At 35.7% G+C, this 27,883-nt stretch overlaps 1 protein-coding gene across 1 annotated transcript in view; it reads right to left on the reverse strand.

The window, feature by feature from the left end:
* Positions 1–5,826: 5,826 nt before the first annotated feature.
* The window catches only part of aqr (aquarius intron-binding spliceosomal factor), a 59,168-nt gene continuing 37,111 nt past the window's right edge, over positions 5,827–27,883 (reverse strand). The window contains exons 32-37 of the mRNA XM_088648341.1: positions 24,716–24,886; positions 20,342–20,427; positions 15,161–15,335; positions 13,215–13,328; positions 8,224–12,645; positions 5,827–6,321 (exon numbers count right to left, since the gene is read on the reverse strand). Coding sequence (XP_088504467.1) covers positions 12,409–12,645; positions 13,215–13,328; positions 15,161–15,335; positions 20,342–20,427; positions 24,716–24,886 — 783 coding nt within the window. The 3' untranslated portion in view covers positions 5,827–6,321; positions 8,224–12,408. The remainder of the gene's footprint in view (positions 6,322–8,223; positions 12,646–13,214; positions 13,329–15,160; positions 15,336–20,341; positions 20,428–24,715; positions 24,887–27,883) is intronic.

Raw genomic sequence — 27,883 nt, forward strand, 5'->3', positions numbered from 1 at the left:
GATGTGGATCTGCAGCAGAGACCGAAACAGAAGAGAAAGTAAGACCACGCCTACTTACTTCCTCAGATCCCGAAGTAAAGGCAGTGAACTACCGCTGTCATAAACCATTTTCTTAATGGTCCGATCTTAGATTTATGAAGACTCCCCCTCAATACCAATACCACGATACAATGATGACACATGGAAGAAGTGTTTAATTTAAATGTTGATGCTGTATAATGGTATAGCCTACTGTAAGTAGTTTATGCATATATGAGGTGTTACACATATCTTCATATATAGACGAAGAATTGGTTTAACTGAAAATAATTTAAATTATTTAAAAAAAAACAGATGTTTAATTTATCTAGAGGCCCTAGCTGTAGTAGCAATAGCTTTGCTCTCATCGACGTGTTCTAGGTTTCGCTGTGTATAGTAAAAGCACCGGTTTAAATACATTTTTGTTAAAAGTAGCTAATTCGTTTACGCTTCAGTGCCTTTGTCTTCTTCCCAGAAGGATGAAGGTTTAAAGTTTATTTCCAGCAATAAGACACTGGCATTAAAATTGTTTCCGTGTCGCTTAGTTCCGATTAGTCAGCGATGTTTAGTTCAGGTATTGGGTATTCCATTGAGAATCTTGAGTATTGTCCCTCTGTTTAAACATACAAGACCTCTCTTCACATAGCGTAATAAGCGGCTTCGGTCTCTTTGCTTTGCCAAGCAGAGAAGACGAGCAGGACGGTTACTCACCAGATCAGCACCTACAGCTGGCTCCTGAGAAGTAGCAGGGTAGTGTGGCAGAGAGTAAACTCCAATTTATACTCTTACAAGTGTCAGTGAAGCTGTGAGCCTCTCAGGGGGCAAAGCAGACCCCCTTCTCCTTATTTGGTAGCCTTCACGCCATTGAGAGCTGTGAGGCCATTAATGGAATGACTGAATCCAGCTAGAGGCATCCAGGGCTGTAGCCCATGTATGGAAAGCAACTCCGCTACAGTACACAGCGAATACAGGAGCAGACTGTTATTTTTCAAAATAGTGGCCAAATACGGGGACCTAGCTCAAGAAATAACGAAGGTGATAAAACAAAAGAAATACAAAATCTGTTTTGCTCACCAAAGACAAGTGCCAGTGCGCTCCTGTATAAGCTCACTCACCGTTCTTTGCTTAAAAATCATTTTAGGTTCGTGCAAGATCAAAGATTTGCCTTTTAAATCTGTACCTGTTTTCCCCTTTTCTTGCTTTTTAAGATTACAAATAGTCGATTATAGGGATGTATACACGTATCAGCATCAACCAATACATTTCAGTTTTATAATTAACTTACGGTGTAATGTCTATTCTTAATAAAGGCTTTGTTTTGTAAGCAATTTTTTTTTGTTTCAAATTAGATAGCAGAGTCATATTTAATAAACTACTTGCATTCTTCTGTCTTTGTCGTACAGATAAGTAACCTACAGTATAATTTACTGGCTGCTTATAACAAAATACTGTATGAGATACCCTACCTACTGTATTATTGCAAGTATCACCACTACCACTACTACTAATATTATATAACAATTGTTTGTGTGCATAACCTAATTCTCAAATTGAATTATTTATTTAATGGACTTAAATTGATCTCACAGTATTTACTTTAGGGGTATTGCTAACATGTTTAAAGCGCTTGTTGACAAGGCAGTAGTTCTGGTACGTGAGACACCACCCACTGTGAAAGCGTTAGGTTACTGTTGCAATTTCAGACCTTGTTTCTTTAAAAACTATGTTTCATTTTCAAGAATGGATGAGTCAAACTAGAACGCATAAAAGTTGTCAGTTTTGGAACTGCAATAATTAACGGCGAATCAAGCAGTGATAGACCTAACATTTCAAAAGTATTTTTGGTCCCTTGTAGGAGTCGTCTTACATATTTTGGGGTTTACAGAAGCTCACCACAAACTTATTTACCTTTGGTCCTCCGGACAAAATCGCTTTATAACGATAAATACAACTGGAGTGTTAATCCCTGCTAAATGAAATTAAAATTTTGCGAGTGGCATCTGGCGTTTAAAGCTGTTTCTAAATTTAAATATTCATGCTCAAACCTTTTCAAAACCATTATTACTCTTCTTTAAAATCAAAGGTCAGCGAAAAGAAATCTGTTCCTCCTAATTGGCTTTTGCTAATACAGCAACTACAGCAATACGGGCGGCTACAAAGTATTGCTATTAAATGTATACCATTACAATAAATCAAATGTTGTATCACTAATAACAATTAAGTGATGTCCAATTTCACTTAATGTATGTAAACTTATTCACGCACATTTTGATATACAGTGTAAAAATAAACAGTACAGTGTTTTATATTGTATACTGTAAAAGAAAGTGGAGTAAACTTATTTTCCCGGGCTGTTTTTATCGCTCAACCAATACATTTCCAAGACATTAAAGTAGGCAGCTACGTTAGCATGCGAGGCTGCAAAGAAACAAGTAAAAGTTTATTCCATTCACACCCGTGTTCACACCCGAAGAAAGCTCCACAGCCGAAACGTTGTGTTTCTTTTCTTCTCTTTTCCGCATGGAATAAACCTTTACTTGCTCCTGTGCATTTCTAATACATGTCGTATACCCCCTTCTGAACGGTGATCAGCCATTCAAAACGTTTTAAGCGAGTCATAATTCAAAAATGATAAACCTGTTAGTCTATTTTAGGTCAGGGATTTGCTACCTTGCAGCAAATATGCAGAGAACACAGCGGGTATGATAATACATTTAGAATTTTTGGGATTAGATTGAAACGATAATGGGAAAATGCTCCCGAAAAACCTAGTGCAGGAATTGCGAGATAAGTCAAATAAATGATGTCCGTGTTGCCGGTTTGTGGAGGTCACAGAAAGTTCAGAAATGTTTTAATATAGGGTGTTCAGTGCCTCTCTTAAACGTCCACGCTTGGACACTTCCATATATACCCCTTTTAATCTTACATTTATAAAAGTTAAGAAGGCAAAGGGTACATTCTAACATTTATGTAAAGATCTATAGCAATAAATTAAATGGCAGATATGCAGGAGATTAGTAGCAGGCCTATAATAAAAAAGAACAAAATTCCTTAGAGCTACATTCTAATTTAGAATCAGCTAATTTTTTTACGTGTATACTGTAACATTATTTCTTATTTTGTATGGAATTTCAGATAATGTAAAAATATAATGTCTTGAGATAGTTGCAAAACGTCAAGTGAAGACACTATTGCACATCAACAGAAATGCTGAGATACAGTATTTAGCACATATTGATTACTCAGAACGTAATGCTACTAGATAAACATCACAAATTATTGTGTTACTTAGACCTATACAAAACATTTTAATAGTTACACTTTTACATTTGTTTGTAAAAAGCTTTTATGTGTAATAGTTTTTTTGTTAATTTAATAGCATGTAAAAATGTAGTTGAACATTGCAGAAAAAGAAGGAACTTATTTCAGGAAATGTTTTCAGTAAATAAAAAAGGATGTGGTAAATTTCTGTCCACGAGATTTGGGAAGCATCATTCAGAAGACATTCACGAGATCTAAAACAGTCAGTGGCTTCTGGATAAAAAAAGCAGCATTGCACAACTTGAATTCATGACATAAAACAGATTTTTTGTCAAAAAATAATATTTATATTAAATATTTATAGAAATAACAGCAGTTCAAGTTTCTGCTGTGTTACAAACATAAGCCATTTGTGACATATCTTTAAAAAGCTGACTTGGTGAAAACTGTTTCAGCTAGAAGTAATAGGCCAGTTATAGGGCAAAGTTTAAAGTCCTTGAAGCAAAACAGTTCAGTGAAGTGAACAGTTCTGCATTCTTTTATTTCATTAGGAGAACTTGAATCCCTTCTTGAACAAACTGAAAACTGTTAACAACTTAATTGCACCTAGAAGTTAAAAACATTAGTACAGTAGGGGGTTAATCAGGATGCCTAGCTTTATTGACTGTTCTTCTTATTTATTAGGTTAATGTTTACACAAATCACTACATTGGGAGTCAACAATATATTTCAATATGTTTACATTTCTTCTTTTTTCTTTCCTCTTGACCAACCATGGATTTCTGTAATATACCTTTCCCTGTCTAGGTGCCTTCTATTGAAAGGCTTGACGGTTGCCAGGTAATTACTAAAGCAGAACTTGTGACATTCTGCCTTTACTTGTACTTTGGGGGCAAAATTTTGGACTTCAAAAAAAGAAATTTAATTAGGCCTTATTCATATATTACAATTGATCACCTGAGATAAGGCCAGATTTCCAACTCATTTTAAAGATTGAGAATCCCACTTTAAAGAATGACAGAATTATGTCATACTGTACATTCAGTTACAAAAACCAGAAAGCTTTTGATTAAAAATAGAATATTCAGGAATTACATAAAAACAAATGTGGATGCACAGCATCCGCAAGATCTATTGATTAAGAGATTTTCTGAAAATCCTTCTTTTTATAAAATGCTGAATACCAGAATAATTTGTTTAGAGTTTATCAGGTCTTGTGACCTGAAGCAAAGAATGAAGCAAAGAACGAGTTTGGATTGATTTTTTTTTCTGAAGCAGTGACACAGCTTCAACTCTCTTTCCATAACACTTCATACGTCTCAAAGGCAGGGTTATGAAGAGTAAAGTGTCTGTGCGCCTCGGTTTTTTTCTTTCATTAAAAATGTATCTTGAATGTCTATTTTCACACTAAATTAACAGATAAATCTGAAAACTTCGCACTCATTCATCCACTTCATCTCTCTTCTGGATTAACTATGGCTCCTGGAATCTCCTTGTTCTTTAAATCATCTCATTCTGTCTTGTAGACCTTAAGAGGAGAAGGCAGTATGTCATCAGGTTGTGTTGTTCAGGTTTCTTAAAGAGATGTGGGAAAGCCCTAAAGACGCTGCACAGATGTTAAAGCCACAGGCATGTCTGATGTGTTTTCAAGAACCAAGAGTCTGATTTTTGTGCCCAGTGGTGACACAGTATGTTTTAACGCTGACAGCCCATCCTCACATATTCCCAGATGTTAAGCACATGCTTAATATGATAATCTAGTCAGAAATGACATCTAGGCAGATCACATGCAATGCTGTGTGCAATAAATTAAATTTGCAACACTTAAAATTAACAGATGGTACTGTATACAGAATAGAGGAACAGACACACCCGCCAACCTTTTCTGGCCCAGTGAAGAACTGAATGAACCCATGACGCACCTCAATGTAGTGCTTGTGAAAACTGCTATTGTGCAACTTTTTAAACCCACCCTGGTTGCATTTTAGTGTCATATAATTTCTTATAAAATACAGAAATTGTGTACAGTGCATCATCAAATCACAGCACAAATGTTACCAGCAGTGGAGAAAATGCTAAAGCTTTTGTAGCTCAAAAATAACCTTAACGGAAACAGTATAACTTTTAATGCAGTCTAAAAATCTATTTTTTGTGATGTTTTTGGGATATCAAGAGTCCATAGCTTTGTACCCAATGGTGGCATAGTATAACACTGATAATGTATAAGGATAGTATTATAAATCATACATAATGCAAAAAAAAACTTTAACCTGTTAATACAGACTAAAAATCTATTTTATACTATACAGTCATAATAGAAATGAAAGTTATCTTGGATTAACCGGTGTTGATAAAATAGCTATTGTATCATCTCTTATGTGGCTGCAAGCACATTTTTGAATACAAAAACATACATATTATCTGTAAATAACTCTTTGCAATTTAGTCAAGCTGATATATCGGCATTGGCTGCTCGATACTACAACTTCCTGTTTACAAAGGATTATACCCACACATTAAAAAATAAGGTGGACAAAATGCCTCAAGCTCTTTTTAGCATTTTATTTAAACCGTAGAAAAAAACTTAATAGACGTTGAAAATGCAAGGTGTGTCACTCTTGGAAAAACTAGCCGGGAATAATATCGTAGCTGTCGTCTTGGGTTCGTTCTGAATTCATCGAGCAGCCCTAGCAGCCAAAAAGTTGAAAACAGCTTGGAAATTTAGAACTTGTCATCGCGGAGTCAACTTGTGCTTAAATGTCTGTTCAGTGAAAAGACTTTCCGGTGGAAGAGCTGCTCCGTGGTGGTGGGCTCCTTCAGCAAAGGGATTTTCCCACTCGCACGTTCTGGGCACAGGTTCTTCCAAGGTTCACACCCTGGAGGAGCAGTTCAGTCACTTGGTCTAGTCCCACACAGGTTGTAAGTGGAGCAACAAACCCGTAAAGGCCGCCTAGGAAAATACTGATGGGCCAGGCAAGGAAAATCAACACAAGCAGCCAGAATATGGACCACATGATGCAGACGCAATCAGCCATCCTGAGTCTGAGGAAAACAGGATTGAAAGAAAGCATTAGTGTAGTAGTGTGCATTACAATACTGTACTGAAGCCTGCACAGTTATTTGAGTAACATTTTTATTTAAATTAAAAAGCCATTTTATGCACATGAGAGGTCTGCGGGGTTAGACCCATGTCACAGATTCTGAACGAACGATGGGATTCCTATTAAATCAGTTATAATTAACTGTTTACAATTTAAATCAGCCAAAACATATTTTTTAACCTTTTTATTTAAATCAGTCACAAGTCTGTCATCTCCATCTACACAAACCTTTCAATTTTGATGTTTCTTCCCCCTATGATTGTGTTTTTAAAAATGGGGAAAACGTATTAGTTATCAGTTCGAGGAAACTTATATAAAGACAGGATTCTTTCTTAATCAGATGTCAGATGCGATTCTTGGAGGTTCACCTTACGGAATCTCACATGATCAAATAATAAGACTAATTACTTCATGAAAATGTTTCACTTCTGTCCAGACCCAAAAAAGGTTTATCGCGAATTGAATAAAGTGCATGTTTTAAATCACCAGCTTCATAACATCTAGAAAAAACATTAAAGTTGATAAATAGACTTAAGTAAGTTGGAATGAAAATATTGTGGTTGTCTAGGACCTATTTGTGATACGCTAGGGTACAAATGTCAAGTTATTTAATTCACACCTGATACTATTAACTAGTGTGATTATGTGATGTGTACAAAGTTCACCATTTTTTGTAAAATTTCAGTCACAGCAATAGCACATACTGAACTACATGCAAAGGATTTTGGTCATGCACTTCTTAAATAACTTGAAAGTGTTACTAAGGTAATGTATCTGACGATTTACATAGACAAATCTACAGTTGATAAAAACGTTCAGAGAGGCAGATGCAACTGCCAGTTACCTTCTGTGTTTTTATAAAAAAGTGAAACAAGTGACAAAGTAAAGAAACTCTTAACTGATTAGTCTCATATTGAGTCAACACTTCAATCTTGACCCGCTGTTCAGTCAAAACCCAGGTTTCCATGGGTACATTTATGTACTTTTCACTATGCACTTACTGTTGCACAAGAATTGAGACCGAGATAAACAGTAAGATAACTTCAGCAAAGGCAACTTATTCTACTCTGATGTTCTACAGTTATATGTAGGATGCAATTCTAAAGTGATGTGCTTGAACAGTCACACCATTGAGAAGGCAGATTCTAAGTGACCAGAATAAAATAAGCAAGAATGTTTTCTAAACTGAAAAAAATAAACTACACTGAATTAAGAAGCAGCAGTTTCAAACAACTTGAAAGACAAAATGTAAAAGAAATGTATGCATACTTCTTGTATACTAATTATCCCGTTTCCTCATATTCCCTATATACTCCTTTTGTTAAAATGTTGAAATAAATGACCAACTTTTCTGAATCTAACTGTCATTGACAAGCTGGGAAGCTACAGGTTTTTGATTTACACAAGACATCTTTCATAAATTTTCAAAGTGTGATTTTCATGTGTTCTAGATGTGGATTTAACAGCTTAGATATGCCTCACTTACAACTGCTTGCTTGTGCCTGGGGCAACACCTACTCCAACAGCAGAAACATTCACTTCCTTATGCTACATTACAGCAACACAGATCACAAAAGGAAAGACTCTACTGCAGTCGAAGCAACCTACAACTATTCAATGGAAATTATCAGAACTTAAAAAAAAACAACTGGAAAATATTCTTTAATAACTTATATGGTTCTGTGCTTGCCTGTATATAACAAGAGAATGAAGATAAGTTTTTGGAATAACAGAACCTTGTGGCATTTCACTGGACAATCTGAAACTAGAAAGTGTAAGTTTAAATGGCACTAAAAGCAAATATATATATATACACACATTCTTATAAAAACAATTCACTCACCTTTTAGATAACTGTTCCTCAGCTCCAAGATTCACTGTATGTCGTCTTCCTGGGTCACTCCTAAGCTGAATAGTTCCTGCTCATGTGGTGCAGAGTGACTTCGCCTTTGAATGCAGCAACTTCCTAGTTGTAATTACTGGTATATTGCCAAAGGTAATGTGGGAAACACGAGAGAAACTGACTTCTGACTTCCAAGTAGCAGAGAAAGGACTACTTTACATTGGATATTTAAATTCATATTATACATATATTTCATCGTACCCTTCCGTGTGTGCGTGTAAGCAAACATTTTCTGTAAAATGATTCTCTGCTCTTTTCAGCATAGAATAAATCTTTACTTGTTACTTTCCTGTAAAATGTCCATATCTTCCAAATTGCAAAAAATAATTTCCCCCTGACATATGTAATCAAAATGTTGTCGGTTTGATGTTTTTGCTAATTACTCAGAACCTTAAAGACTGAGGTCAGAGCAGGTACTGTACATTCTCTGAAGAAATTCTATGAAATAATATTTTAAAATAATTTAAAAGTAAATTTTAACAACATAAATTGCCAAATTCATGTTTTTACTGTACAATGAATTCATTTTGTAGTCTTAACTGTAGTTTTTACATTTTAAAGCTAACCGAGCTCTTTGTAGAGGACTTGTCGGTTCTCTACTGTCCATTATCAGCTGTCTCCATTTAAAATGCACTTTTATTTGTTACCCTATCTTGTTCTACTTTGGTTGTAGTACTGCAAATGTCAGTTTCAAAATAAATAATTTTTACTGGTATGATTGTGAATCAAATTTACTGTAAAAATAAATGCATTTTATTTAGACATTTTAATATGAACTTCACCTCTTACAATAAAACACTGCATTTAAAAGCTGAAAACCCAAGCTAGAACACAAGAACCCAACATCTAAAGTGAAAGACTCAGTAAATGATCTGGATAATTGACAGCTCAGACAAGTATGTGTGACAGTTTCTTTGAAAACAGGCAAATGTTGTAAATGAGAACAAATATTTCAAAACATATGTATGGCTATTAAAGGATTTTTTGTCAGAAAAAAACATTCTATGGTATATTCATTGAAAATTGGTGAGGCAGTTCACTAAATAGGAATGCTGTATTCTCAGATAAGCCTTTGTTTATGATTCAAAGGTGACTGAGAAACGTCACAGTCATTAATGAAAGAACTAGAAAAACTAGTTTACCAGTTTCTTACACCATTAATAATCTTTTCGAAATCGGGACAAAGCAGTCACGAGGTATTTCATGATATTTTCTCCAGCCTTCAGGCAACTTTGCTTAACCCTGCCTATAAGATTTCATTCACTGGAAATGGAAAGATTAATAGTATCTTTGCCCATCAAAAAGAGAAAAGGGAAGCTATTTACTAAAACACAAGCCTGGAGAAACTACATATGGCACTATAAAAGAACTAGATTTTAGAAGACTGAACACCAAGAAATTGTTACCAGAAAATATTTGACTTTTTCAGCTTGAGCAAACACGGCAACACCCTCAACTTAGCTTGAACTTCTAACACTGGGATGCGCTCTCCCCACTGGACAGTGCTTATTACATTATCTTGCTACAGTTATCTGGTCATTTATCAGACACAGCAGGCATCATTGAATATAGAATAGGCTCCATGTAAGGGTCATGGAGGTGGAGAACAGCTTCTCGTTCTTTAACCTTAATTTTTCAAATAAGTAAACATGTCCTGTCGGCTGCGTCTCACTGTGGCAGATTGCTTTTCTTGCCCACAAGACACTTACAGATGTACAGAAGAGTGTCACATAAGAGGGTTCTTCCATTTTGCTTTTTCCAGTAATTGAGTGCTAAAAAGCATTTTTTTCTCTTGACTAATGAAAAGAAAACACTGACACTAGCATTTTCCCCCACTAACTAGGGCACTGATGGAAAAGCTAAATTAATTATTACCTTAGCAAGTTTAGTTTATCTACAGCTCCACTAGTGTGCTTAGTATTGCTATTAGCTCTTAATGCATCTGGTTTGAAAATATGTTACGTCAGACTATTCCTCAGTTAATGTTTTAGCTGAGTTAGAAACCAAACAATTACTTGAAAACTAACACATATTGTTAGAAAGGCAGACACACCTGCATTGCCCAACCATGATCTAACATACCTTGTCATATGAATGTGCCCACAGGTATTGGTTTACTCTGTAGGAAAAGGTCAATCCATACAGAGTTCCTTCTGAAGAAAGCACAGAAGTCAGAAAACCCAAAGAATCAGCAAGAATTGGCCACAGAAACACAATTCAAATGATTATACTAAGAGTCTGGTGAGCTCAGTGGGTCACACACTCAAGCAGAAGGTGACTCAAAGAATATATTCAACTTCTCATCAGCAAAAAAGAACTGAATGTGTCAACTTATATATGGTTACTTTAAATCACTGCTTCAAACAGAAAGTATGTTTTTTTTCTATTATGATATAATGAACAAACAGAAATGACTGTAATTACTTTTACAGTTAGCATTTATATCAATCTCAATCACAAATACAAGTTGCTAGTCTGAAAAACAAAAATAAGTTTTGATTTTTCTATACCAGTACTTTGGGAGAGCACTGTACAGGGAAAAAAACGGAAACAGTCTAAACTGGTAAGATACTAAAAGTCTGAAAAATGTTTCCCCGTTGCTAAAAGGTATGCTGCCTATGTAATATTGTATAAGGACAAATTGGGAAACTAGTACACAGCACTGAGGTACAAACATTCTGTTTAGAGCTTTTTTTATGATCATGTGTAGCAGTATTTTTTGGTTCCCTAACACATGAAAACAATTTTAAAAAGAAAAACATTCTGTTTCAGATTAATAACATTTCTTAGTATCAAAATTCACTATATGTAAATAACAAACATTTTTCAGGAAATATGTCCACTCCTTTCTGCAAAAATGTGATTACATACTGAAGACAACTCAAACCCAAATCAGGAGCTAGAGCATTTACCCCTGAATTATACTGGAGATACATTATAGGCTTGCTTAGTGTGTGATGTAACTGTTGGCAGTAGTGCACTGTGCATAAGCTCTCAACTCCCATCTGACTACTTGACAAGAGGCCATGTTTTTTCTGACATAAACCAAAAAGGTAAGCTTCAATTCAGAATTAAATGGGACAGTAATGCTTTACAGGGATATACTGTACCAGGCTTTACCTACAGCTAAGGCAAAACTGGGTATAACAGCTATATTCTTTTCATAGTGCACTATAATACACTTGGGAAACACCAGTTTAACTGCGTACCCTCTGGTTTCTCAGTCAGCCAGTTAACAAGGTTTAATCTGACAACACAGATGACGTGAAAATGTTTTTGTGTACAGTCCTTCATGGTGTAGTGCAGACTGAAGTTGCTTGACTGGTCTACAGGATTGACAGTTTAAAGCTGAAACTCAGTAACAGCATTTCACGGGAAACATTTATAAATGGATTTAGCCCAGAAACTGGTGAGTTATATGTTGATTGGATGTAACCTTTCACAGCATTCAAAGATGAATATCCTGTGAAGAAAGGATATTGACTAATGATGGTGAGAGTAATCTTTACGCATCTCTGACAGTTGGGAGTATCTTTAAAGTACTTGCATTAATGCACGATAAGCATGTAACAGTCAAAACTGCTATCCTTAATCACCGAGGGAGATTAATGTCACTTGATGAGATGTCACTTGTTTAGGACTTGGTTTATTAGTGGCCTTGTCAAACTCTCACATTAATACTCTGAAGCTACTGTGTATCTAGATTAGAAAACATCAGAATTGTTTTTTCTTAAACCAAATGCGAATGGTTTAATATGAATATAATATTAATATTATTAAGAATACTACTAATTTCATATTAATTTTCATTAATATGAAAATAAAAATGACAAAACGGAAAAATATTTAAACAATCTTTACACCTTTTACTTAAAAAAGCAAACAGAGATGAAAAAATTAAACTGTTCATTAAAATTAATTAAACAACTGAGACAACCAGCTTGTGGCTTTTCTGTCACCAGGGCTGCATGGAAATATGAACAAAATTCACCTGTGACAAGTCTTGTGGTTCTCACAGTGAGACCGACTCTGTCCAGTCACTGGCAGATATAACAGCAGGTTTATTCGTCCTGTTGACCGCTCTTCTGCGGGGTCACAAACTGAGGAACAGAGGAAGGATAGGCTCTATGGGGCCTCTTCCGCTCCGCTGTCCTCACTGTCACTATCTCTGCCGGGATGCTCCGGCATTTTGTTGTGCTCCTCCTCCTCTTTCGTCTCAACCTCCTCCGGCTTCTCCTCAGGTTCTTCTCCTGCCCTGGGCTCCCGGGCCATCTCCGTCTCCTCTTCCTGAGCCTCAGAGGGGGCCTCAGCGGCTGCCTCTTCTTCCATTTGGCGCGGGGGAGGCAATAGCTGCTGCTGGTTCTGCAGATAAGCGCATATATATATATAAAACACCTTCCCTCCCTCCTGCACGACAAGTAGGTCTTTATCCGCCCGCTTCAATACAATTCACAGCAACACCGCATGAATGAAACACCCCAGCCTTTTAATTTTCCTTTTCATACTTGAACATTATAATATTATTCTCTGCGCTCAATAGCTTTTATTAGCAGGAGAAACAAGGACAGCACATTCCTGACAGTGGCACGGAGTGGGTTGTGCCAACAGGAGTAGCTGCTCTGTTGACATTTCAGCTTTTGCACGAGGCAACATGCAATCTCCCCAACCCCCACCTCTATACTGCGGACTTCCAGCTTCAAAGGCAGAAAAGCTGCCTAAATTAGTTGAGTAATTTACTCCTAATCTAAAATGTTAAGTTCACGGCCTATTAAGTTTTCACAAGCATAACAAAAACAATTCTTTTACAACTGACCTATTTTCAGCAAAGCATCAGAGTTTAAAGATAAAAATGCACTTTTATCTACATTTTATAAGAGTAACAATTAATTAAAGATCATGGAAAGGTTCTGAAGAGGTGTATTTCTTTTTACCTGTTGGTACTGATGAGTGTGCTGGATCATGTGCATGTACATATTATACACAAAATTGGCCATCTCAGGCATGTTTTTGATAACCTGCACAGGATGGACAGGGCGGCTCCCATTCTGCAAAAGAAAAGTACAGGTTCGTCTTTAATAACTGAAAAAATAAAGATCTGCTTTTGCAATACAGGCTTCTAAGTAATGCCACTTTTATGTCTGCGATTCCTCTATACTGGGGAGAGGTTTTTCCAGAATGAGATAATGGACAAGAAATTCAGTGAGCTGAGTTAATGCTTCAGAAACAGTGAAGCAAACTGCCTGAAATCATTGCAGTCCGTAGTGTTCACAATGTCATAAGGCGTTTAGGAGTAATGGAATATCCCCCTGCTTCTGGAGGTGTGCTTTTCACAGGGTTGCTAGCATAATCTGTGGCAGACACTATCCTGTAGTAAAAATGGCATCATTTTAATGTCTCATATTCCAGTGAGCTGGAAAAAAATCCCTCTGGAAATAACTTCACATGCACAGAACTGCTCAGAGAACTAAAGGATTCCTAACTAAATTCTGAGCTAACCACAAACATACTGTATAAGTGTGTATGTATCTGTTCACATATTAACTGTACATACATAATACAATATGTATATAAGTACTGTTAATTTACCATTAAATTATAAGCTTTGTATGCTTCTTTTGTACAATTGCTGATAATGTTCTATATCTTGTCACCTTTTTACTTAGATTTTTTGTTTCTGTTGAAAATTCACTAAAAGAAGCCTTAGCCTAACATTGTTTTTTAAAACGAGAAATACTCCTTAAATATTTATTATTAGATTTAAGTGAGTTACAATTTTCAGGAAATATTTACATTTACATGAACTCTAGTGAGCTGGTGTTCACCATGTTCAACATTTTCTAACAAAATATTACCTATTAGAACTTTAGATGTTAGATGTATGTTACAGTATTATTTTACATATATTTTGGAAATAAAAAAATCATTGATGTTAACTTTAGTATGAAACATAGCAATTGGCAAAACAACACAGCAGATACCTTTTCTTTCTCTGCAGCTTTATACTCCATTAAGTCCTCTATGTGATAGAAATACGACAGTAATAGTGCCTTTAAGCTAATTGAGTCAACACCACCCATCTCTTTGGCTTAATCCTAGCTCTATGCACAGCGGGGATGTACATTGGAATATGCTTATATATATAAACACAAATTACTTCTATCTTTCTTTAGAGAAATTTGAACTGTACTGTACAAAATAAAGAAAAAGTTATACTGTAGCCAATAATAAAAAGATCACAAAATAATTTGTTTCAGAGCATTTCAGACGAAAGGCCTTCTTCAGCTGTTCAGAAAGAACTGTAAGTCCAGTGCCAATAGTATTATTTCTTTCTAAACAGCTGAAGAAGGATTTTTGACTGGAATATACAGAAACAAATGATTTTGAGATCTTTTTTAATATTGTGCACAATATGACCTTTTCTTTTTTTACTCTGCACACTAAATCTCAACCTCCTCTGAACAAGTGTATATAAGTAATGAGAAAGAGTATTAATTAGCTCTCTCAAGTTTCACAACAATTACAACACTAAGGGCTTTCAACCTGTAATACATTCTGTGCAAAGTACATATACATGTGAGCTCCAGTCATCAAAGTTAACTATGCTATGCTGACAAGCTATAATATTGGTTAAACAGCAGTGCCTGGCTGCTGCCTTCAACTTTGCATACTTATAGGGTGGAATCAGAATTCTCTTCAGATGGCTCTTCCCTCCTCTGCATGGTGAAATGGCAAGAACCAATTAATATTTCTTCTCAATAATTCCCAGTGGCTGTATTTGAATAGTGTTTAAGACATACTCTTATGCATGTGTATGTGAAAGAAACTGGCATACAACTCTACAAAAAGCAATACAGTCCCTTCCCTCTGTGCATCTTACCAATCTGCTGGTGGGGTAGTACTCATCGGGCACTATGTGCAGCTGGAGAGGCCGTGCTGTAAGCTGGTTAAAGGCAGGAGTCAGTTCAAAGCAGTTCTGGAACAAGGATACACGCGCAAAGATGTACAAGCCCAGTCTGGCTCTGGACATGGCCACAACTAATCGCCGTACGTCTCTAGGAAACGGAGAAGGTAAGACAGAAAAAAAAAATTAAATGGTACCTTCATTTTTTGACGTTCAGAATTTAAGGATTAACTTGGAGATTTTTCCAGTCAGGAATACTCTACATTTTCCAATAATAAATCTCCTCTAATAAAGGCAACCCTGAGGCAACCATGTTATTAAAAGAGGCAATCCATTGCATTTGAAAAGACTGATAAGAGAGTAGAGTCGAAATTGAAATGGATTCTAATTTTACCCTGAACTATAACCTTCCCCCCATTTTTCAAGTGTCTTTCATTTTCTGTGGCTATGCATGGTCTTATGAATTTAATTTAATTTTTCAACATTTAATTAAGCAAATCTCTTTAATATATAAATCAGAGCTATATTTAAAAATGAATTTACAGCATAGCTGTATTGACTAATACAATAAACAGTACCTAGTATTGATTGAAAAAAGTATAGAAATGCTTGGTTATTTTAGACTGATTAAGTACAACATCTCTAAATTCAGTTCTTACTCCTACTAACATACAGAGCAGCATAATTTTCAAGAAAAATGGGGAGACAGCTTTTTGTACAAGGAATATCTGCAGCATCCCTTTGTATGACTTTTGAATGTTCTTAGCTTGCTTTCAAATGAATTCCAACCTAAGAGCAAATACAAAATATAACATTGCATGAAAAGAAACCTATGACAATATTTATGTATGTGTTTTCCATGTTGGGGAAAAATAAAACAAAAATATTTTGAATATTGATTACATGTTTTTGATGTAATTTTGCTTCACTGATTATTTGTGACTGACCGTGATTCACTTGAGTAATTCTGACTGTGTCTTAAGCACTTAATCAGCTCAACGGTAAGACAGTGGATTGAGCAAAAGTGATGAGGTGACTTAACCTGCAGAATGTCAACCCTGGTGAAAATCAAGAAAATGAGAAAGGAACTAACATGGCCCACTTATCAAGTTAAGCAGAGCTTGTTCCAGTTGCATGTTGGGGGGGCAGACCAAGCCTGAAATGTCTAAACTGCAAAACATTCCAGCCAAACATAGGCTATCACTCTAGAAGACCGGGAGTCATGACACCTCGCCAAGTTTTCACTTTATGCCTTTTCTAGGTGAATGTCCCAACTTAGTATTACAGCAGAACCTCACACTGATTGTATAACAAAATTTTTCAAAGGATGAGAATGTGATGGCTATACTGTGGTCATTTTATGCACCAGTCGTGAGACCCACTGAACATGTTTGGGATGAGCTGGGATGACACCTACTGCAAAGAGAACAGTGAACAACTACATGCTTGTCCATGGTCTACCAAAGGAATTGGACAGAATCCTACAAGACAGCATGCACAACCCGTTGCAAAGCATGCACTGCAGATGCACAGCTTGTACTGCTTCCAACGGTGGCTGCACACACTACTAGCCTGTGATTTTCACAGTCGAGTCCCTGTTGATCAACTGTGTTTACGACAAATGTTAATCAGCTTAAGGAAGTAGCCTGTTGTGTCATTTCAATAAAATGTCAGGGCAGACACCTGACAAAAGCACTATCATTTTCCTGATACTGTAACTTCGAATTTGTTGCAGACATAAGTGATTGGATTCTTTTGATGCGCATTATTTATGCATGTTAGCATCATTCATTTTTTAGAATAAACAACGGTTGTTTGCAATGTGCTTTAACCTTCCTTGATTAAGAACGCAAATACCAATAAACAATAATAACAACAACAACACATTTTAATTGAAACAATACACAAACAACAATTACGATTATGGTTATGTGTAATGGTGGTAGATAATCAACATACAAAGACTGGATATGGAATATGGAGCAACCGTCAAGCTGACATGAGCAACAGTAATCGGTGTAACTTGTATAGTCTGCAGGAAAAGATGCAAAAGATGCAAAAACACAGAATGAAAGGAGGAAAATAGCTGTGAAGGCACAGTAGTTTTAAGGATGCATTGTTTTACTTCAATACAAGCTTAACCAGACAGACATCGTTATAATTATAGATACACCTATAATATATTTTATGGCTGTTGTATATTAAATAAAAATATATATATAAAAAAATATTTTTGATACCTGGTGATTTGGTTTCCCTTATGCCTGGGCAACTAACTCTTGTTTCATGAAAAGACTTGCAATTTCTATAGACATCTATTTTATACATGCAGTTAGAATAACTATGTAGGTTTGTTTTGTATGAGGATATGTGTAACATCAACAGGATCTGCTTGTATTAATCTGATCTTCATATATTGTGGCAAACAATACAAACGTCCCTTTTATTTTATTTAGTGTTAGTGCAGATTTTGATAAGGGGAAAACATGTAAATTATTTCAGCGCAAAAATGTGAGGATCAACAGCTATGTATATGTGAGGCATGTCTGTATATACATTTACAAAGTGAGTGGTTCTGTTGCTTGCATTCGTAATGCAGAGAAATTTCCATTCGACGTAAGAAAGAGAAATCACTTCCGCTAACGGAGAACCTATGGATTGCACGTTTGTGCTTTGATTAACCCACATACCCTTGCGATTAGACTCTCATTATAGGATGGATGCTATTTTCGACCCTTTGTTTTGTTTCACACCAGATTACTTGACAGTGTTGGTAAACGACAATCTGGTGGGGAAATTATAACCTTGACCCCTTTTCCCCAGAGCCAGAAACTGGCAGCTGTTTTGTTTTTCTGATGGACACCGGTGGTTTCTGACGACACTGACTTTCATATTAGGTGCAATGAATATTGTTTCAATGTACCTTCAGTTGTAAGCCAAAAGAGGTTTATCTAATACAAAGTTAAAACAAAGCTATAAAGAAAAAGGTGGCAAACTGCACTGGCTTTTATAGCAATCAGACCTAGAGTCACTGTCTGGACATGAAATCAGCAAACATTTGAATAATGCAGGAGATGCTCAGGTGCTAGGGTTTAATTGAGCGTATGAAGAAAATTCTCTCACTGATTTCCTAGATGCTGCTCACTGAAGAGAAAGCAACGTCAATATAAGAGAATATATAGAGCATCTGAATTACACACCACTCACCAATGTCTCGAATGGCTGTTAACAGCAGAGCTGTTTGAAGTAAGATGCTACTAGTGCTTTGTCACTATTTTTCTTTCCTTATTTTATAAATGTTTTTTGCTTTTGGCACAAGAAAAAAATATACATAATAGCATGCTCAGTGAGGCGACTTCCATGTGTTGTTTTAAGTAGTTTTGAGAACTGTCGCAATTTTTCTTATTTGAGATACATCTACATTTGCATTTTGATGGAAGATTTCTAAGGAAACCACTTTTATAACTTAAATGGATTAACATGCTACACATTTTATCTGTCAACATACAGTATACACTTAAATACAGCTGCTTACAGAAGTGATTTAGTGTGTTATCCTTGTTTTCAAAAAAGCTCTCGATTGTAGAAGCATGTACACAGCAGGAAAAACATGTGCCTGCATCTTTATTTCACACAGTGTAGCGGCCCAAAGATATGCCATCTTCTGGAATTTTTTCTTAGAAGAGATTCAGTTTGAGCCTTAAGAAATAACTTTTTTTTCAAACAACGTCACAAAAATATTAGCTCCCCTAAAAGTGAACAGACATCTCATTGTTCGCCTTAGTGATCAAAATGTCAGGGAGAAACTCCAGTCAAATTTAGGTAGCTTAAAGAAAACAACACAATAACCAACAAACAGTAAAGCCAGATTAAACAGGATCAAATTCAAATAAATTAAAAAGTGCAGTTCAACATGTCCATAAATATATTATATACGGCTGCCTCTCTCATTCTACATACAAGTGTAAAGTAAAGTAGCTTGTTAGCTGTACAGTGCTGCAGGGGGGAAGATACACTGGCAAAATCGTAGAAGCAAAGACATGGAACAACTTCCTGAAAACTAACACTTCACTCTTCAGCACCTCGAGACACACGATGTGGGGGTGGGTCACTCCAGTGAGCAGGTGATGCCAAGAACCAGAGAGGCCGGCGGAAGAGTGTGCAATTACAGGGACAGTGAAGGAGAATGCCGCAAGGCTGGCAGACAGGGCCTTCCTCTAAAAATGAGAGCGGAGGAGGATTGTGGTTCCCTTTTCCCATGTGCCCGCCAAAGCTAGCGTCGTCACATTGCCCAGTCATGCATGGCTCCTGTGGCTGCCACAACAGTGGTGACCGAACTGTGACTGAGTGATTAAAAGAAGCATAATGTGATGTAACGTACAGGGGTGCACACGTGTGTGTCTGTGTGTGTGGTGTTTGAAGCAGGACTAGCAGAATTCCCCCCAGATAAGAAAAGCAGCTAAATGCCCTAATGCTGACAGAAAAATGTGAAGTCAGTACGATGCCTCATCACAGAAATGACCTCTGGACTGGAAACAACTGCTATTGCCAATAAAGTAGGAGGTTCCCATCATGAAGCTCTTGTTCACATCTTATTTCTCTGTGTTCAAGTTACAGCTCTAGTGCATTTTCTGATTTTGTTTAGCAGAAAAGAGAGTTGTTAATGTCATTATATTAATTAATGCTATTAGTTATTAATTCACCAGCAGTTCATTTTTTAAAACGATAAATGCAAAGATTATGTTTTAAAAAAATGATTTGCTATAAAACCACAAGACAATTTAGCAATCAAAAGCACAAAGACTGCATTTGAGAATGTAATGTTAAAAGTAAATGCACAGAACAGAATTCTACAGTCATTCAATAACCCACTGTGCAGTTTTCTTTGATCAGGAGCTCATGATTTAATATCGTTCTCGACAAATATCAAATATTTGCTGGCTCCACAAGATTTTTCCCCCAACATCAGCTATACAGATGCTTTAATACACTGATTAGGACAATAAAACCCTGTGTTCTGTTTTTTAAGAAATGCTGCTGTCAGTCACCGATTAATCTTTTTAGTTATGTAAAAGAATTTTCATCCTTTTAAGGATATTATAAAAGGGTTTCTGAATACCCTGTCTGTTAAAAGGATTCTTCAAAAAACACGCTTACCTAAGATGTCCCACAGCTTTGGTTCGGACCAGTGAGAGGATGATGTAATCATTCTGCTGACCCTGGAATCTGTCAACTGTTGTCACCTACAAGCAGAATAAATAATTTAGCATTGCTAAAACCCAAAGTGCATTGCTAGTGTTTTGAAAAGCTTCATTTAAAATGTTTAAGATAGTACTCTCTTCACCTCCTTGGCCAGCAAATTCACTTATAATTACTTATCACTGCAAACCACATTTGCTAGCAGGGATAAATCCAGGATATATCATAGGCTATTTGCCTGGTTTTTCTTTCGCCGATTTCACAATGAAGGCAGATCTCTTGAGCTTTGTCACAAGTTAATAAGTCATTTACAGAACTCGGAATAAAACCACTGCACTTTTCACGAGAAATCACATCATCTCAGACAGGTCTTCTTACTTTGATGTTAGTGTCTTGCCAGCTTATCGCCTAAATCTCACAAATACAGACAATTAATGCATATTTAAGAATAATGCATACCTTAATTTTTGTAATACTACTCTTAGATTTTATCTTAATGCTCAAGGAGATCTTGCACATAAGAAATTTGCTGTGAAATCAGTATTTACTTGAAATACAAGGTAATTTACAAGAGAGTTCTGGATTATTTAAGAAAATGGCCAAGCAATGATGGAGATGCTGATTTATTAGCATACTAAAACAAATTGCTTGATAAGTATCTATGTTACAATGCCCACTTGTTGGGTCCTGATAACCCAAGTTATTTAACTGCAATTTTCATATAATTAAACAATTATATGTTTCAAAGAACTCAATCCTAATTGGAAACGACTGTTCCAAACTCTATGGTCATAAAGTCTGGCTAGAGGAACAGTGAATCATCCTTTTTAATTAAATATATAGCACTCCTTCTATGGATCTTCCACAAATGAGCACTGGAGAAGTATACAGCATATGTAGATCCTGTGGCTAGTATAATATTCACTGCCTTTCAGTTACACACATTTGAAGATCTTTGTATGTCAAATAAATAATTTGCAGACAGATATCTGAAACACTACTATCCAGTTGAAGCACACAACAGGTGCAGTACCAGAAGCAACAATATGCTCTTCTCCACAGGCCCTCTTTCCCCAGTGTGCATGGGTACTCTGAACAGTTATGATTTCGTTTCCATAGGAAGTGCCCTTAAAACATCCGGTTATTACCACAGGGGAACATTCAAATGGCAACAGTCTTGGATTCATTTAATCTCAGCTGTTTGCCGACAGCTCTGGGGGCAAAGCCTGTGGCAAACTTTGAATGGGTGGGAAAAAATATGGTGTGACATTCACGTCCAATATTTTGTAAAAAATGATAAATAACAATACCAATTTTCAATTTAAAATGAAAATGTTCATTCGAATTTTTCATTTGTATTAGTTGTCCTTAGCCGAACACATTCTACTGCAGTGGAATGAGTTGACACATTTTCTAGCTGTGTAATCCTCTACAACATTCACTACTGCAATGGTCATAGCCAGAGAAGCAGAACATTGAGCAGGAATGTGCAGTGCTGAAATTTTATTGGAACGTACCCTTTATCAACATTTAGCTGTCTAATTAAAGTGAAGCTACACATTGCCTGAGTTACACTTCACATTTTTAATGTGTTGCTTAGGATTTTTAAAAAAAGACACTCTATTTTATTTACATGCACAGTAAAGTTTCTCGATATAATCCAAGTTCATTTTTTGATGATGGACAATAAATTAACAGAATTAGTATTCCGATAATTTAGTATTTAACAGCTTTGAGATAAAATGTTTAATCAGACACCGCATTTTATGCTAGATAGAAATCATGTTTAGCCTCCCAAATGTAGAGTGGCGATGAACTCCCAAGACATACAAAATATGTATTCTCAATTTATGTACATTTTGAGCAATGCATAAGTGAATCTTTTATTCAACATTATCAGATGCTTTAATGAAGAGTGTTAAATAGAAAGTAATTTACATGACATTTTAATTCAGTTACACATGGTATTAACTTGATATTCAATATATATAATTTTATTACAACTATGCAAATTGCACTTCTTAACATGACAATAATGAAGTGTTTAAAATAAACAACATTTTCAACATTAGAACCTATAAGAATTAATATCCCTAGCTGTAATATCCATGGAGATTTACAGAAAAGATGCACAACCTTAACCTTTGGCAGCACACCTAATTCAAACTGAAAGGTAAAAAAAATCCATACACAAACTCCAAAGTGTTTTTTTATCCTCCAAAAAACTGACAATTGTGCTGCGTTACTCAGTGAAGAAGTCATGTTGCAGCAGATGGTCATCAATTTTAAATATTTATTGGAGGATCTCAGCATGTGTAACCACTGTGTCTGTTTCCTTGCTTAATTTATAATCTGCATACGCCTTAGGTACTGAGCAAGTCAGAATTCTTAATTGTCCCATTTTTCAATGTGCAGTGAAGATCCTGCTCATCCAAGGCTACACCACAGGCAGTCCTGTCAACAGACGACTGTACATTGTGTCGGGTTTATTCATTTCTTGGGGTTTTCACTGAACATTTCTTTTTTATATTACATTTGTAGACGGTGACCATGTGTCTAGAGAAGCTGATACATTTTATAATACACTTGCTGGCTCAACTGTTCTCTTTAAAAATCCCCAAAACATCACTGCACTAAATTTCTGTGAAAAAGAGCATAGTCTTAAAATACACCATGCTTTCAGCACATAGCTGAAGGAGGAAGGAGAGAGGGGCTGCTTTCCATCTTAACATCCAGTTATGTTCCTAGCCTCACTGAATTGAGCAAATAGGATGGATTCATCTCCATTTAGGATTTTATCAATGTCCACTACTTAATTTAATGAGAGACAAAACCATGGTTATTATTTTAGCTTAAGTTCTGAAATTATTAAAATCTTTGTTTGGCACAACAGTTGCATTTAAAAAAGCTTCATAAATGGTCAATGTTTCTTAATTTACCATTTAAGCATACCTATTTTCATTGACCTTAAGTAGTGCATACTGAATAATCTCTTTTACAACAAAATAACAGAATGAATTCAAAGATTAACATAAGTTTTGTTGTTGTTAAAATGACTTATTATATATCAATGCTATGAAATGTTTTTTTTGTTTTAGTAGTTTTGACAAACTGTCAAATGATGTATCCCAATTGCTTGTGAGTCTGACCTTTCTCAAGCTCAGCAGTTTGCAAGTAGCTTTCTTTGCAGAATGTAACAAGCTGTCACCTAGAAGAGGTCACCAACACATCTAAAAGATAATAACATCCTTCATAAAACCTACTGAAGATTCATAAAGGCAACAATCAATTTGCTGTGTTATATTCTTCTGGACAAATGTCTGAAAATCCAGATAACAGACATGACTTGTTGCACTGAGTATACAAAGCAGAACTACTATACTGGAAGTGTTGATTTACTGAACACCCTACAGATTAAAAACAAGCTTAATCAAATCACGGGGAGAAAATCTAGATTTGAGTAACTTCCACCAGATCAGATATCACAAGTGCATAATTAGCAAAGAAATGTTTCATATTAAAACGGGAATTAAAGTTTCTGCTACTTCATCTCTCAGTAACATGTGATAAACCCTGATTCTTAGAAGTGGTACCTTAAGCATTTAAAACAATAACTATTCCACATTGACACTTGAGGGGCACTGGATAAAACACTGACCCATCCCCCAGTCACAAATTATAAACCCAGTTTCCATTATGTAGACGGATGAATCTTCAAGCAATTATAAGACCACCATTAAGACCAGGGTAAGCAAGATGCACATGCAGGTGAGTGGGCTGTAGTTTTGATTTAATGTCAGAAACACGACATGTTTATTATTGCACTTATCACTGGGTACCCTGACAATACCAGCTAAACGTCTGTTACCTTAATTCAAAAGGAAAGATTTCCACAATCAGTTCCTTAACATATTTTGCAAACACATTGAATACAGTGCAGCCTTTGGTGTCACTGAAAGAACCGCCATAGTAATTAATTGAGTAATCAATTTATCTCGGAAGTTGGTTACTGAATGGTATAGCAGTTCTCTCAATGGCATAGAAGGCAGCACTGTACTCACAGTTTTGTGTTACAAACTAATACAAAACAACCCTAACAAATCACTACCAATTTCTTAAATCTCTGAAAATAAGTAAAGAAGTGCTAGTACACAGTCTAACTATGGTGGTTTGATGTGGAAATGTTCAAAAGACATCTCAAGGCCCTAGATCAATTCAAGTGTATTGTACAGGTCACATAACCTACATTTAAATAAAAAAGCAAGAAGTGTGTAATGTCTTTCCATCCAGTTATAGTTTTATACTGATGCTAGAAACTGATGACGCTCTTACTTTACTTGGATGTCCAATGAATGGATTGTTTCCACATCGCTGGTTGACCACATCCCGGATGAGGTGTTTCTGCCCATTGTAGGTGGTCAGAATGCTGATTTTCTCAGCTGGGTATCCCAACAATCGCATGTACATAAACAGAGCTACTGCATACTCTGCCTCAGCCAGGTTCTGAATGTCAAACAAAGACAATACAAAATATTAAAAAACAAAGACAATCCAGTCAGAACATGAAGATACTGCCAATAGCAGGGTACCGATCTGAGCTCAAAGCCCATTATAATAAGCCCCTGTGTCCTCTGCCCTAGCCCACTCCCCACGACAAATAAACTACAATTAATGTCTTTCAGAATGTCTATCTATAAATAAAGACAACTTACATAAAAAAAACATTTTGCTGCATATGATGTACTATAGAAATAAAATGGAGAGCTTGGAGCAATGCCTTACTATATAAATTGCACCACAGAACATTTATAATTTTTCTAAATGTTTCTTTTTACCGACTCAAAGCTCAGTATGTTTGTTAGTGTATCTGAAAGATCAGTTTCTAATTATACTAAGAAAAATATTTAACTGTGAATGTGTGAAATTCAATAATATCAAAACAAGCATTTTTAAAACAAACTATTTGGTGGAAAAGGAATTTTGTCACAAAATGTCCTGACAACTCATATCAAAGTGAATAAAAAGCACCATGCACTGAAATTGTAGGAGGGGTGAGCAATTAGTCTTCCCTAATGGTACATGTCAAATTTCTTGTGAAAAACCAAATTCATATCTGATTTCATAGAGTAACTACTGCAGAGTCTGTAAAACAGAAATGTATCTGCCTGACATGATACTATCAGAATGAAATTGACATTCTGCTCTAGGCTGTTTTTACCAATGTTGCAAACTTGAGCCTTGAGTGTATTCAGAGCAATAAGAATAAGAAATAGTTTTTTCACAAGGATTACTGAGAGAAAACACGATACGTGGGCAAAACATTTCCAATATACCTGTAAAGCCAATGAATTGAGTCTGCATTAATTATGATAAGATGGCTTTTTTTCAAATTTTCATTTTCAAATAACTGGGATCTAGATAGTTTTATAGAAAACCTATTGAGCGAAACAAATGGATATCAAACATATAGGCCCATTAGTCTACATTTTCTACAGCAAATGCTGCAACACTAGGAATAGTCATTTAATCAGAGATAATAACACGAATATCAAGATTCTTAGAACACATTTACTATAAAATACACAATTTTTAGGCAACCCTTTTCTGCATTTTATATTCATTTTTATGCATGGGGGTGCTGAATACAAATGAATCTAAATGAATTTGAGAAAATAATGCAATCTAAAATGTTGCTTAACATTGTGTTGAAATGAAGCTCACTGGCCTTTATGTAAACCAAAATGGACTTGAGTTTGGTGAGACTCAGTTGAAATGATAAATGTTGTTTGGTTCCTTTTTTAAAAAAAAAAACATTTACAGCCATCTGGAATGCAAACTCATCATGTTAGTCTCATCTTTTATTTTCTATCTGTTGCAATTTCAAAGAAGACTAAGACCAACCTGAATACATTCACTAAAAAAATTCCAGGGCTATTTCGGTTTTGATGTAAAAAGTCTCCCACCCAGACCTTTTCCCTCACAACAGGATCTGAACCAAATTAAAGGAAATAATTTCAATGTTGTGTTGGCTGCTTCTTTTTAGCTAGAGAAAAATGTAATGCAGTGATCATATACCGTAACAGGTGCAACACTATGGAGAAATGCATTGGTGACAAATCAGCTTACTGTTTTTAATTCCCCAGTCACTAAAAAATAAACAGCTCTCAGTCTACCAAGCTAAAAGAGGAAAGGGGGTGCCCCTTATTGCCGTACTGCTGTTAAATCACAAATTAAATGTTTTTCCACCCCAAAAACACACTATTACATGAGAAAAATATAATAATATAATTTAAAATATAATAATGAAAATTGTTTTGTACCTTTTGCTAAAGCACAAACAACATTCATACGTACTGCTATAGGGCACTATTGATATGGCTCAATTTTAACCTATGTGGTATTTATTTTTGTTTTATTATTTGCATATTTCATCACTATTGCAGAAACTGTTACGTATTTTGGGTTTCAGAGACAAAATTTCACAATTTCCCCCTAAGCCAATTTTGTCATTTAAATCCAAAGTCCGTTAAGCCGAGGGTTTACTGTACTGATAATGTTGGAAATTTTATTTTAGAAATATTACTTGTCATATACATGAAGCTCAACATATTTGTTGAAAAGATATTTACTGGTGTCTTATGATAAAATCATCATACGATTCCAGTAATTGTACTGACACAATTACACCGACAATACTACTTATAACCAGTGAGGAAAATGCACACCTCTTATTTGTATATTATGTTTTTTCTTTAACAACTTAATTCAAATGCCATCAAAGGAACACTGAGGTACACAGAAACACACTGGGTGGCACCAGCAGATCTGTATTTCTCTTTAGGATTTAATAAGTGAAAGCCATTATTTTTTAAACCAGTTACTTTTGTTGAACAATCAATTAAACACCACTTCAGGGAGTTCCGCAAGTTACATTATATTCTTTAATCAGATGCAGAGAGCTGGATCTCAAAACCTAACGCAGTAACTAACAGGTCTCCTTCCACATGAGAACTATCTCCGCAGTCATTAACAGTCATTCTACACCCCCATGAAAACAGGACAATAGGCAGAACTGCTCCTGAGTCTCACCAAAAAAACAAAACAATTGAGAGCAATGCTTGTCATTACTGTGCTAAGTATTAATATAGCATTGCTTTCTTGCTGTCATACTTTAAGAATGTAATGTAAGGAAGCTAAAGAAATGCATTTTTAATCCAATGTGTACATGCTTCAATTTTTTCTGCAAAGTGACAATGGTAATGCTCACAGATGCAACATAAAATTAGCATTTTAAGAATGGCTAAGGTTATGTCTTGCTGAAAGGGAAATACTGTATGTATAATTGAAAGTTGAAAGGGCATTTATCAAGGAACTAATAAAGCCCTGACTATTAGCATACAGAGTCAGAAAGTCTTTTCTTAATAGTTATAACCGAAATAATCTAGTTTTATGGATACAGTACCATTAATATTAATTTACAGTATATCCGCTGATAATTAA

The sequence above is a fragment of the Lepisosteus platostomus genome, chromosome 10, assembly GCF_059453375.1.
Source record: "Lepisosteus platostomus isolate fLepPlt1 chromosome 10, fLepPlt1.hap1, whole genome shotgun sequence".
Taxonomy (NCBI): Eukaryota; Metazoa; Chordata; class Actinopteri; order Semionotiformes; family Lepisosteidae; genus Lepisosteus; species Lepisosteus platostomus.